The following is a 12,182-nucleotide window of genomic DNA, read 5'->3' as shown; positions in this document are numbered from 1 at the left end:
CAGGGAACTGCTTGAGAGAGTCTGGCTCAGAGCCACAAAAATGATGAAGGCAGTGGAACATCTTCCTTAGGGGCAGAGCCTGAGGGAGCTGAGGCTCTTTAGCTTGGAGAGGAGGAGACTGAGAGGTGACCTTAGTAATGTTTGTAAGTATGTAAAGGGTGAGTGCCAAGAGGATGGAGCCAGGCTCTGCTGGGTGATGCCCAAGGACAGGACAAGGGGCAATGGGTGGAGGTTGAGACAAAGGAAGTTCCATGGAAACAGAGGAATGATTTATTTTTTTCAGTGTGAGGGTGACAGACACTGCAACAGGCTGCCCAGGGGGTTGTGGAGTCTCCCTCTGGAGATATTCAAGACCTGCCTGGATGTGCTCTGGTGTCATCTGCTCTAGGTGATCTTGCTCTGGCAGTGGGGTTGGACTGGAGTGCTGTTTGCCCAGATTTTGGAGAATTGGTCCTTGGCAGCTGCTTTTATAGAAGAACAAAACTTATGTGGTGGTGCAATGAGATCCTCAGGCTGCTGCACCCCGACCCCAGTGTTAGGGCAAATCTCCTCCTGACCTACTATCCTACTGGGGAGATCATAGAATCATAGAATCAATAAGGTTGAAAAGGACTGGAATGGGCTGCTCAGGGAGGTGGTGGAGACACCATCCATGGAGGTGTTCAAGAGGGGACTGGACGTGGCACTTGGTGCCATGGTCTAGTCATGAGGTCTGTGGTGACAGATTGGACTTGATGATCTTTGAGGTCTCTTCCAACCTTGGTGATTCTGTGATTCCGTGACCTCAGAGCACATCGAGTCCAACCCATCACCCAACACCTCGTGACTAAACCATGGCACCAAGTGCTATGTCCAATCCTTTTTCAAACACTTCCAGGGACAGTGACTCCACCACCTCCCTGGGCAGCACATCCCAATGGCCAATTATTCTTTCTGGGAAGAACTTTCTCCTCACCTCAAGCCTAAACTTCCCCTGACACAGCTTGAGACTGTGTCCTCTTGTTTTGGTGCTGGGTGCTGGGAGCCAAGGTGCCCACCTGGCTACAACCTCCTTTTAGGAAGTTGTAGACAGCAATAAGGTCTCCCCTGATCCTCTTCTCCAGGCTAAACAACCCCAGCTCCCTCAGCCTCTCCTCACAGGGCTGTGCTCAAGGCCTCTCCCCAGCCTCGTTGCCCTTCTCTGGACACGTTCAAGTGTCTCAATGTTCTCCTTAAATTGAGGGGCCCAGAACTGGGCACAGGACTCAAGGTGTGGCCTAACCAGTGCAGAGTACAGGGGCACAATCACTTCCCTGGTCCTGCTGGCCACACTATTCCTGATCCAGGCCAAGATGCCATTGGCCTTCTTGGCCACCTGGGCACACTGCTGGCTCGTGTTCAGCCTACTGTCAACCAGTACCCCCAGGTCTCTGCCTGGCTGCTCTCCAGCCACTCCAACCCCAGCCTGTAGCACTGCATGGGGTTGTTGTGGCCAATGTGCAGCACCCTGCACTTGGACTTGTTGAATGCCATCCTGTTGAACTCTGCCCATCTGTCCAGCCTGTCAAGATTCCTCTGCAGAGCTCTCTTACCCTCTAGCAGAGTAACACTTGCCCCTAGCCTGGTGTCACCTGCAAATTTACTGATGATGGACTCAATCCCCTCCTCCAGATCATCAATAAAGATATTGAAGAGGATGGGGCCCAGCACTGATCCCTGGGGCACACCACTAGTGACTGGCTGCCAGTGACAAAGGCCTTCCAAAAGTCCAGGTAGACTACATCCACAGCCTGCCCCACATCCACCAGGCAGTCACCTGATCATAGGAGGAGATCAGGTTGGTCAGGCAGGACCTGCCCTTCCTAGATCCATGCTGGCTGGGCCTGAGCCCTTGGCTGTCCCGCAGGTGTGCTGTGATTGCCCCCAGTCTTCCACAGCCATGGGGTGGAAAGATGAAAACTCCCATGTCCCCATGTCATCCCTGCCACCTCCTCCTGTCAGATACTCCAATGCCTCTGCTTTCCCCCTCAAATCCCCCAGGGTTCTCTTGCTCGTAGCTCAGACCTGCCTAGCACTTTTTCAGGTGTAAGAGGGCGTCAGCTTCTGCTGCCAGCTGCCATCTCCTCCCAGAAGATTCCCAGCCATCCTTCTCACTGCTGTGGAGTTGCCAGACCCCTCTCTAGAGCCCCCCACCCTGGTAGCTACTTAGCCAGAGGTGACCAGTGCCCATAACCTTGCTGTGGGGAGGATAAGTCAAAGCCAGAATGGTCTTGAGAGCTGGGACAGAAGTCATCAACAGGCAAAAGGAGGTGAGAGTTCCTGTTTAACCCAAACCTGGACAAGGGGCTGGGGTCTTGGGGGTATTTGCTTCCCACAGAGCCTGACTTCTGATAATCTGCTGCCCTTCAGGGCCTGTCCCCAGACTCAGACCCTGTGTGAGACAGCTCCAGGGCAGAAATCGTGATGACCAGGAGAAAGGCGCGGAAAGCTGTGGGGCAAAGAGCAGCACCAGCAGTGGTGGGACATCCATGGGGAGGTTTCTGAAGGGAACCTCGAACCTGGCAATTCCTTACTGTGTGAGCTGACGACGCCCTGCTTCTCTTCTGATGGCACATCAGTGAGTGTGGGCAGAAATTCTTTACAATGAGGGCAGAGAGACAAAGGAATAGGTTGCCAACACGGGTGACCCACCCTGGCACATGTTCAAGATCAGGGGGCTCTCAGCAACCTGCTGTAGTGCAAGATGTCCTTGCACAGAGCAAGGGGATGAAACTAGATAGTCTCTGAAGGTCCCTTCCACCCTAAACCATCCCATGACTGATTCCTCGTCCCTTTGAATTCCCCATCACTGCACGGGGAAGTTCCCTCATGGCAGAGCCGGCGTCCCCCTGCCCCACGCTGGGCCACTCCCCAAGGGCTGCAGGCAGCACAAAGCAGCAGACCAACAGCGTTTTACAGAAGTGGGTTTATTAGCAAAGACTGGGGCAGGTGTCCCTTCGAGTCCAGGTACCAGCTGGAAAAGGGCTCGGCGGTCGCAGGGGACCGGGGGAGCTCAGGGCCGCCACGCAACGGCGCTGCCTTTCGTGCTGCTCTTTGAAAATAAAGAAGATGGCACAGGGCATGTGGCTCTCCTGAGGGACCTCAGCACGACCAGATGCTTCTTCCTATGAGGATAAGGCACCATCTGGCTCTCTGGCGGCTGCGACCGTCGCTGCTGCGCGCTGCCAGCGCAGGACATCGGCTGCCGTGGTCCCAGGAGGGTCAGTGGGGCTGGGGAGGAGCCTGCGACGGTCGGTCATGGGGATGTCCTCTTCTTCATGCCACCAGCACCCATCCTGCAATGGCAGATGTCCTTGAGCCCGAAGGCCTTACTGAGGACAGAGCTGGTCCACCAACCCCAGATCCCTTGACCCCAAACCCCAAAGTTTCTGCACAGAGGGATGAGATGAGTCCCACCCTTCAGCGTGGAGCTGGAATCCTGGCAGCATTTGAGGGGACAGCCTTCATCTCAAGGCACTTCTCAGGAGCTTCCCACCCCTGCCTTCTCGGGGACTACTCCGGGACGTTGGGCGCCCCTTGCCCCAGTGCACCTGGGCTCCACGTCCCCCCAGCTCTTACCTGGGTGCCAGGGCAGGGTCACCAGCTGGGCTGCCCCTCGCTGGGGCTGATCTGCTCCAGGATCTGGCTGTACCTCCGGGTGAGGGCGTTGGTGTCCCTGGTGAGGTGGGTGAGGACCTGCTGCAGGCCGGCCAAGTGGCGGGAGAGGCGCTCCTCCAGCTCCGCATCCATGGTGTCGCTGTCATCTGAGGAGCCGTTGGTGTCGGCGTCGGCACCGCTCTGGCTCTGGTCGGTGACAGAGGCCAGGCCCTTCTCCACCATGGGCTTGATGGCTTTGAGGAGCTGGTAGCGCTCATAGAGGTCTGTGTTGCCTTCCGGGGCCGAGGCCGAGCCCTTCTCCTGCGGGTAGACTCCTCGCAGCAGGCTGGGGAACATCACCTCCTGCTCCATCTTCTGGGTGGCTGAGAAGTACTGCTCCATGGCCATGCTCCCACAGCTCCCACAGTGCTGCTCTGGGCTCCTCTCGGGGTGCTGCCTGCTCCCCGTCACCACTGAGGCCTTTTTATGCAGCACCGGGGCACGTCCCTCCTCTGCTCTCCTCTGCTGTCCCCTCCTGCCAGCCCTGGGCCGGACGGGGTGGCCACGGGGCTGGGCTTGGCTCCGGCCCAGCTGGGCCCTGGCCATGTGTGTCCTTGGCTCTGTGCAACGTGTCCTGGCCCAGCCTCCCCGTGGCCTTCGCCCAAGCTGGCCGGGGGTCCCACTCTGCCCACAGGACAGGCGCGGGGTGGTGAGGAGGCAGGGTACCTGGGGCCTCTCCCGCCCTGCTGCAGGTGCCCCCAGTACAACCGCTTCTGGGGCTCCGGGAGACTGGGGCCAGCTCTTGCTCCCCAGTGCAGGCAGCAGTGCTGCCAGGGGGGCGTCACCTGTGCCCCCTCCTTGCTGCCACACGCTCGGGACGTGAACCCTGCAGGGGCATTGAGCAACCACCTGCTGCAGACTGTGGAAAATGCCGCTGGGGATGTGCTGCAACGCAGAGTCCCACGTGGGGGCCTGAGCACAGAGGAGCCAACTGGTGCCCAGACATGGGGGGCCCCAGACACATCCCTTCCTCCCTGCATTTCCCTCAGCCTGGCAGGGACAGGGACAGAGGCCTGAAGCTGCTCTCTGGAGCTCCTGTGGCAGCAGCACAGTCGCTGCTGCCCACGGGGCGGTGTGAATGGTGCCAGCTCCCCACTGCCCCCATCCTGAGGCAGAGGCCATAGCTGGGGCAACGACCATCACTGCCTGTCCACGCATGTCCCCATGGTGTGTGGCAATCAGGGAAGGTTGTTCTATTTGTGGAAAGGCTGCAGGGTCACTCATCCTTTTTGCAGTCTCGGCGGTGGCATCTGTCTCACCCCTGCCAAGTGTCCAACCCCGGTGCCCACACTGCTGCCCACTTTTCCTCCAGACGTGTCCCCATTGCTCCTCTTATCCCTCCCCACGTGCCTCTGGCATCTCTGGGTATCCTGCCATGGGGCACTGAAGTGCTGCCAGCCCTATGAAGGTGCCAGACGGGAGCTTGGCCTTGTCCAGCCATGTTGCTTGGTCTCTGCAGAACTCCTTGGAGGTGCAGGAACATCACAGGGTCTGGGGACAGAGGGACACCGGGGCCGTAACTGCCACCTTGCTTCTCTGTTTTGGCTTCAGCACTGCCTTCCCAAGCTGCTTGTAGCGCCCAGAGCAGCGGGCTGGGGGCTGCCCAGCTCTCAGCTGCACCAGGTCTCTCCCCAGCTTCCCACCCGTGGGACATGGATCATTCCCAAAGCCTCCCTTTGTCTTCAGGGACCTTATCAGCCAAAAGCAGGCCCTCCACAGCCCCCTGGAAGACCTTAGGTGGAGCTTCTGCTGCTGGCAGCGATGGCAGGAGGAGGGAGAGGGGCTGGAGCCCAGCACAGCCACCATGGGGCTGCAGCATGGCTGGGGCCAGGATGAGCAGATTCAAGGGCGTCCAGCCCCAGGTTGGGTCCACCTGGGTAGAGGCCACAGCTGGGTCAGTGGCCAGCAGTGCCTGTCCTGCCGTGTCCCCGCAGCGCGTGGCAATCAGGGAAGGTTGTTCTATTTGTGGAAAGGCTGCAGGGTCTCTCATCCTTTTTGCAGTCTCAGCAGTGGCATCGCTCCCACTCCTGCCACTTGTTCAAGCCAGGTGCCCACACTGCTGCCTGTCCTCTCCTCAGCAGGCTTCTCCCCACTGATCCTCCTGTCCTTTCCCAGGTGTCCCCAGGGTTTCTGAGTCTCCTGCCATGAGGCCAGCACTGCACTGAGGCTTGTGGGCACTGTTGGCCCTGTGCAGTTACTCACCAGGAGCTTGGCCACATCCAGGATCTGTGCCACCATGGCACTGCTGGGAGGTGCAATGTTGTTCTAGTGTCCCCTCCCAGTCGGCACGGGGTGCTGCATCTGCTCTGAGCCTGAAGCTTCTCCATGAGGTTTATGGAGAACACGTTTGTCTGCAGCCTCTGGTGACAGCCATCAGCTTCTGCTGGGTTATTTCCTTCCCACTGGGGACAAGCGAGCAGGAGTCATGGCAGCCAGTGCCTGGGAGGGGGCTCCCTTCCACAACCCTCCAGGACATGTGGTCTCTCCCCTGGCATATCTCTGACCCAGCATCTTCACTTCTGCCTAGGGCAGCTGGGCCAGACACAGCCTGAGGTGGGGCACTCAGCACCCTGGGGCTGTGACTCCTTCATTCCCCATGGTCTCAGCAGTGCTGTGAGGGAAGTCAATAGCAGGAAATACCAGAGATAAGACGGGGACACTTGGGGACACGTGTGATGGCATTTCCTCCACTCTGGGCTGTGGCTAAAGATGTGCTCCCCAGAAGGTCAGGGCGAGGTTTGCCCAAACTATGGCAGCAGAGGTTGAGGGCTAGCTGAACTTGAGTCAGCAGTGTGCTGAGGGGGCCAAGAAGGCCAACAGCATCCTGGGCTATATCAGGAACAGTGTGACCAGCAGGACCAGAGAAGTGATTGTTCCCTGTACACACCATTGGTGAGGCCACACTTAGACTACAGTGCTCAGTTTTGGGCTCCTCAGTACATTGGGCATTGAGATCCTGGAATGGGTCTAGAGAAGGGTAACAAAGCTGGTGAAGGGTCTGGAGAACAGATCTGGTGAGGAGTGGCTGAGAGAAGAGGCGTTGTTAAGTCTGGGGGAAAAAGGGAGCCTGAGGGAAGACCTTCTCACACTCTACAGCTCCCTGAAAGGAGGTTGTAGCCAGGTGGGAGATGGTCTTTTCTCCCTAGTAACAAGTGATAGGACAATAGGAAATGGCTTCAAGTTGTGTTAGGGAAAGTTTCCTGAAAGGGTTCTCAAACACTGGAACAGGCTCCCCAGGGAGGTGTTTGAATCTCCAAACCGTGTTTAAACACCACAGAGATGTGGTGCTGAGAGACATGGTTTAGTAGCACTTGACAGAGTCAGTGGTTCCGTTCAAAGATCTTAAAGGTCTCTTCCTACTGAAGCAATTCTGTGATTGATTCTGTTATTTGACTACAAATAGAACAACCTTCCCTGATTGCCACACGCTGCGGGGACACGGCAGGACAGGCACTGCTGGCCACTGACCCAGCTGTGGCCTCTACCCAGGTGGACCCAACCTGGGGCTGGACGCCCTTGAATCTGCTCATCCTGGCCCCAGCCATGCTGCAGCCCCATGGTGGCTGTGCTGGGCTCCAGCCCCTCTCCCTCCTCCTGCCATCGCTGCCAGCAGCAGAAGCTCCACCTAAGGTCTTCCAGGGGGCTGTGGAGGGCCTGCTTTTGGCTGATAAGGTCCCTGAAGACAAAGGGAGGCTTTGGGAATGATCCATGTCCCATGGGTGGGAAGCTGGGGAGAGACCTGGTGCAGCTGAGCCCTGGGCAGCCCCCAGCCCACTGCTCTGGGCGCTACAAGCAGCTTGGGAAGGCAGTGCTGAAGCCAAAACAGAGAAGCAAGGTGGCAGTTACGGCCCCGGTGTCCCTCTGTCCCCAGACCCTGTGATGTTCCTGCACCTCCAAGGAGTTCTGCAGAGACCAAGCAACATGGCTGGACAAGGCCAAGCTCCCGTCTGGCACCTTCATAGGGCTGGCAGCACTTCAGTGCCCCATGGCAGGATACCCAGAGATGCCAGAGGCACGTGGGGAGGGATAAGAGGAGCAATGGGGACACGTCTGGAGGAAAAGTGGGCAGCAGTGTGGGCACCGGGGTTGGACACTTGGCAGGGGTGAGACAGATGCCACCGCCGAGACTGCAAAAAGGATGAGTGACCCTGCAGCCTTTCCACAAATAGAACAACCTTCCCTGATTGCCACACACCGTGGGGACATGCGTGGACAGGCAGTGATGGTCGTTGCCCCAGCTATGGCCTCTGCCTCAGGATGGGGGCAGTGGGGAGCTGGCACCATTCACACCGCCCCGTGGGCAGCAGCGACTGTGCTGCTGCCACAGGAGCTCCAGAGAGCGGCTTCAGGCCTCTGTCCCTGTCCCTGCCAGGCTGAGGGAAATGCAGGGAAGAAGGGATGTGTCTGGGGCCCCCCATGTCTGGGCACCAGTTGGCTCCTCTGTGCTCAGGCCCCCACGTGGGACTCTGCGTTGCAGCACATCCCCAGCGGCATTTTCCACAGTCTGCAGCAGGTGGTTGCTCAATGCCCCTGCAGGGTTCACGTCCCGAGCGTGTGGCAGCAAGGAGGGGGCACAGGTGACGCCCCCCTGGCAGCACTGCTGCCTGCACTGGGGAGCAAGAGCTGGCCCCAGTCTCCCGGAGCCCCAGAAGCGGTTGTACTGGGGGCACCTGCAGCAGGGCGGGAGAGGCCCCGGGTACCCTGCCTCCTCACCACCCCGCGCCTGTCCTGTGGGCAGAGTGGGACCCCCGGCCAGCTTGGGCGAAGGCCACGGGGAGGCTGGGCCAGGACACGTTGCACAGAGCCAAGGACACACATGGCCAGGGCCCAGCTGGGCCGGAGCCAAGCCCAGCCCCGTGGCCACCCCGTCCGGCCCAGGGCTGGCAGGAGGGGACAGCAGAGGAGAGCAGAGGAGGGACGTGCCCCGGTGCTGCATAAAAAGGCCTCAGTGGTGACGGGGAGCAGGCAGCACCCCGAGAGGAGCCCAGAGCAGCACTGTGGGAGCTGTGGGAGCATGGCCATGGAGCAGTACTTCTCAGCCACCCAGAAGATGGAGCAGGAGGTGATGTTCCCCAGCCTGCTGCGAGGAGTCTACCCGCAGGAGAAGGGCTCGGCCTCGGCCCCGGAAGGCAACACAGACCTCTATGAGCGCTACCAGCTCCTCAAAGCCATCAAGCCCATGGTGGAGAAGGGCCTGGCCTCTGTCACCGACCAGAGCCAGAGCGGTGCCGACGCCGACACCAACGGCTCCTCAGATGACAGCGACACCATGGATGCGGAGCTGGAGGAGCGCCTCTCCCGCCACTTGGCCGGCCTGCAGCAGGTCCTCACCCACCTCACCAGGGACACCAACGCCCTCACCCGGAGGTACAGCCAGATCCTGGAGCAGATCAGCCCCAGCGAGGGGCAGCCCAGCTGGTGACCCTGCCCTGGCACCCAGGTAAGAGCTGGGGGGACGTGGAGCCCAGGTGCACTGGGGCAAGGGGCGCCCAACGTCCCGGAGTAGTCCCCGAGAAGGCAGGGGTGGGAAGCTCCTGAGAAGTGCCTTGAGATGAAGGCTGTCCCCTCAAATGCTGCCAGGATTCCAGCTCCACGCTGAAGGGTGGGACTCATCTCATCCCTCTGTGCAGAAACTTTGGGGTTTGGGGTCAAGGGATCTGGGGTTGGTGGACCAGCTCTGTCCTCAGTAAGGCCTTCGGGCTCAAGGACATCTGCCATTGCAGGATGGGTGCTGGTGGCATGAAGAAGAGGACATCCCCATGACCGACCGTCGCAGGCTCCTCCCCAGCCCCACTGACCCTCCTGGGACCACGGCAGCCGATGTCCTGCGCTGGCAGCGCGCAGCAGCGACGGTCGCAGCCGCCAGAGAGCCAGATGGTGCCTTATCCTCATAGGAAGAAGCATCTGGTCGTGCTGAGGTCCCTCAGGAGAGCCACATGCCCTGTGCCATCTTCTTTATTTTCAAAGAGCAGCACGAAAGGCAGCGCCGTTGCGTGGCGGCCCTGAGCTCCCCCGGTCCCCTGCGACCGCCGAGCCCTTTTCCAGCTGGTACCTGGACTCGAAGGGACACCTGCCCCAGTCTTTGCTAATAAACCCACTTCTGTAAAACGCTGTTGGTCTGCTGCTTTGTGCTGCCTGCAGCCCTTGGGGAGTGGCCCAGCGTGGGGCAGGGGGACGCCGGCTCTGCCATGAGGGAACTTCCCCGTGCAGTGATGGGGAATTCAAAGGGACGAGGAATCAGTCATGGGATGGTTTAGGGTGGAAGGGACCTTCAGAGACTATCTAGTTTCATCCCCTTGCTCTGTGCAAGGACATCTTGCACTACAGCAGGTTGCTGAGAGCCCCCTGATCTTGAACATGTGCCAGGGTGGGTCACCCGTGTTGGCAACCTATTCCTTTGTCTCTCTGCCCTCATTGTAAAGAATTTCTGCCCACACTCACTGATGTGCCATCAGAAGAGAAGCAGGGCGTCGTCAGCTCACACAGTAAGGAATTGCCAGGTTCGAGGTTCCCTTCAGAAACCTCCCCAGGGATGTCCCACCACTGCTGGTGCTGCTCTTTGCCCCACAGCTTTCCGCGCCTTTCTCCTGGTCATCACGATTTCTGCCCTGGAGCTGTCTCACACAGGGTCTGAGTCTGGGGACAGGCCCTGAAGGGCAGCAGATTATCAGAAGTCAGGCTCTGTGGGAAGCAAATACCCCCAAGACCCCAGCCCCTTGTCCAGGTTTGGGTTAAACAGGAACTCTCACCTCCTTTTGCCTGTTGATGACTTCTGTCCCAGCTCTCAAGACCATTCTGGCTTTGACTTATCCTCCCCACAGCAAGGTTATGGGCACTGGTCACCTCTGGCTAAGTAGCTACCAGGGTGGGGGGCTCTAGAGAGGGGTCTGGCAACTCCACAGCAGTGAGAAGGATGGCTGGGAATCTTCTGGGAGGAGATGGCAGCTGGCAGCAGAAGCTGACGCCCTCTTACACCTGAAAAAGTGCTAGGCAGGTCTGAGCTACGAGCAAGAGAACCCTGGGGGATTTGAGGGGGAAAGCAGAGGCATTGGAGTATCTGACAGGAGGAGGTGGCAGGGATGACATGGGGACATGGGAGTTTTCATCTTTCCACCCCATGGCTGTGGAAGACTGGGGGCAATCACAGCACACCTGCGGGACAGCCAAGGGCTCAGGCCCAGCCAGCATGGATCTAGGAAGGGCAGGTCCTGCCTGACCAACCTGATCTCCTATGATCAGGGGACTGCCTGGTGGATGTGGGGCAGGCTGTGGATGTAGTCTACCTGGACTTTTGGAAGGCCTTTGTCACCGTCCCCCACAGCAAACTCCTGGCCAAGCTGTCAGCCCCTGGCTTGGACAGCAGCAGTCTGTGCTGGGTTAGGAGCTGGCTGGAGGGTGGTGGTCAGGGAGTGGTGGTGAATGGTGCCACATCCAGCTGGAGGCCAGTCACTAGTGGTGTCCCCCAGGGATCAGTGCTGGGCCCCATCCTCTTCAATATCTTTATTGATGATCTGGAGGAGGGGATTGAGTCCATCATCAGTAAATTTGCAGGTGACACCAGGCTAGGGGCAGGTGTTACTCTGCTAGAGGGTGAGAGAGAGAGATCCCTCTGCAGAGGGATCTTGACAGGCTGGACAGATGGGCAGAGTCCAACAGGATGGCATTCAACAGGTCGAAGTGCCGGGTGCTGCACATTGGCCACAACAACTCCATGCAGAGGTTCAGGCTGGGGACAGAGTGGCTGGAGAGCAGCCAGGCAGAGACCTGGGGGTACTGGTTGACAGTAGGCTGAACATGAGCCAGCAGTGTGCCCAGGTGGCCAAGAAGGCCAATGGCATCTTGGCCTGCATTAGGAATAGTGTGGCCAGCAGGAGCAGGGAGGTCATTCTGCCCCTGTACTCTGCACTGGTTAGGCCACACCTTGAGTCCTGTGCGCAGTTCAGGGACCCACAATATAAGAAGGACATTGAGACACTTGAGCGTGTCCAGGAAGGGCAACGAGGCTGGGGAGGGGTTTGGAGCACAAGGCCTATGAGGAGAGGCTGAGGGAACTGGGGTTGTTTAGCCTGAAGAAGAGGATCAGGGGGGACCTTATTGCTGTCTACAACTTCCTGAAGGGAGGTTGTAGCCAGGAGGGGTTTGGTCTCTTCTCCCAGAACAAGAGGACACAGTCTCAAGGTGTGCCAGGGGAAGCTTAGGCTCAAGGTGAGGAGAAAGTTCTTCCCAGAAAGAATAATTGGCCATTGGGATGCGCTGCCCAGGGAGGTGGTGGAGTCACCCTCCCTGGAGGTGTTTGAAAAAGGATTGGAGGTGGCACTTGAAGCCATGGTTTAGTTAGTCATGAGGTGTTGGGTGATGGGTTGGACTCAATGAGCTCTGAGGTCTTTTCCAACCTTACTGATTCTATGATTCTATGGTCTCCCCAGTAGGACAGTGGGTCAGAGGGGGATTTGCCCTAACACAGGGGCTGGGGTGCAGCAGCCTGAGGATCTCATTGCACCACCACA

General features: G+C 58.7%; 2 protein-coding genes across 2 annotated transcripts; one reads left to right on the top strand and one right to left on the bottom strand.

Annotated features, from left to right (window-relative positions):
• Positions 1-3,036: 3,036 nt before the first annotated feature.
• On the bottom strand, positions 3,037-4,175 carry LOC104299865 (thyroid hormone-inducible hepatic protein). Its single transcript, XM_009900061.2, has 2 exons — positions 3,598-4,175; positions 3,037-3,314 (listed from the first exon to the last, which is right to left on the bottom strand). The coding sequence occupies exon 1, from the start codon at positions 4,021-4,023 to the stop codon at positions 3,616-3,618; it is 408 nt and encodes a 135-aa protein (XP_009898363.2). The 5' UTR covers positions 4,024-4,175; the 3' UTR covers positions 3,037-3,314; positions 3,598-3,615.
• Positions 4,176-8,526: 4,351 nt separating this feature from the next.
• Positions 8,527-9,675, top strand: LOC128897461 (thyroid hormone-inducible hepatic protein-like). The gene is made up of 2 exons (XM_054164665.1): positions 8,527-9,115; positions 9,399-9,675. Exon 1 carries the CDS (start codon positions 8,690-8,692, stop codon positions 9,095-9,097), a length of 408 nt encoding a protein of 135 aa, XP_054020640.1. The 5' UTR covers positions 8,527-8,689; the 3' UTR covers positions 9,098-9,115; positions 9,399-9,675.
• Positions 9,676-12,182: the final 2,507 nt, after the last annotated feature.

This window comes from Dryobates pubescens, chromosome 10 (assembly GCF_014839835.1).
Source record: "Dryobates pubescens isolate bDryPub1 chromosome 10, bDryPub1.pri, whole genome shotgun sequence".
NCBI classification, from domain to species: domain Eukaryota; kingdom Metazoa; phylum Chordata; class Aves; order Piciformes; family Picidae; genus Dryobates; species Dryobates pubescens.
The sequence above is the reverse complement of the archived record's forward strand: the minus strand, read 5'-3'. Positions and strand labels throughout refer to the sequence as shown.

Excerpts from the sequence above, each read along its gene's own strand:
- LOC104299865 (XM_009900061.2), bottom strand. The coding sequence starts at position 4,023 with ATGGCCATGGAGCAGTACTTCTCAGCCACCCAGAAGATGGAGCAGGAG.
- LOC128897461 (XM_054164665.1), top strand. The coding sequence starts at position 8,690 with ATGGCCATGGAGCAGTACTTCTCAGCCACCCAGAAGATGGAGCAGGAG.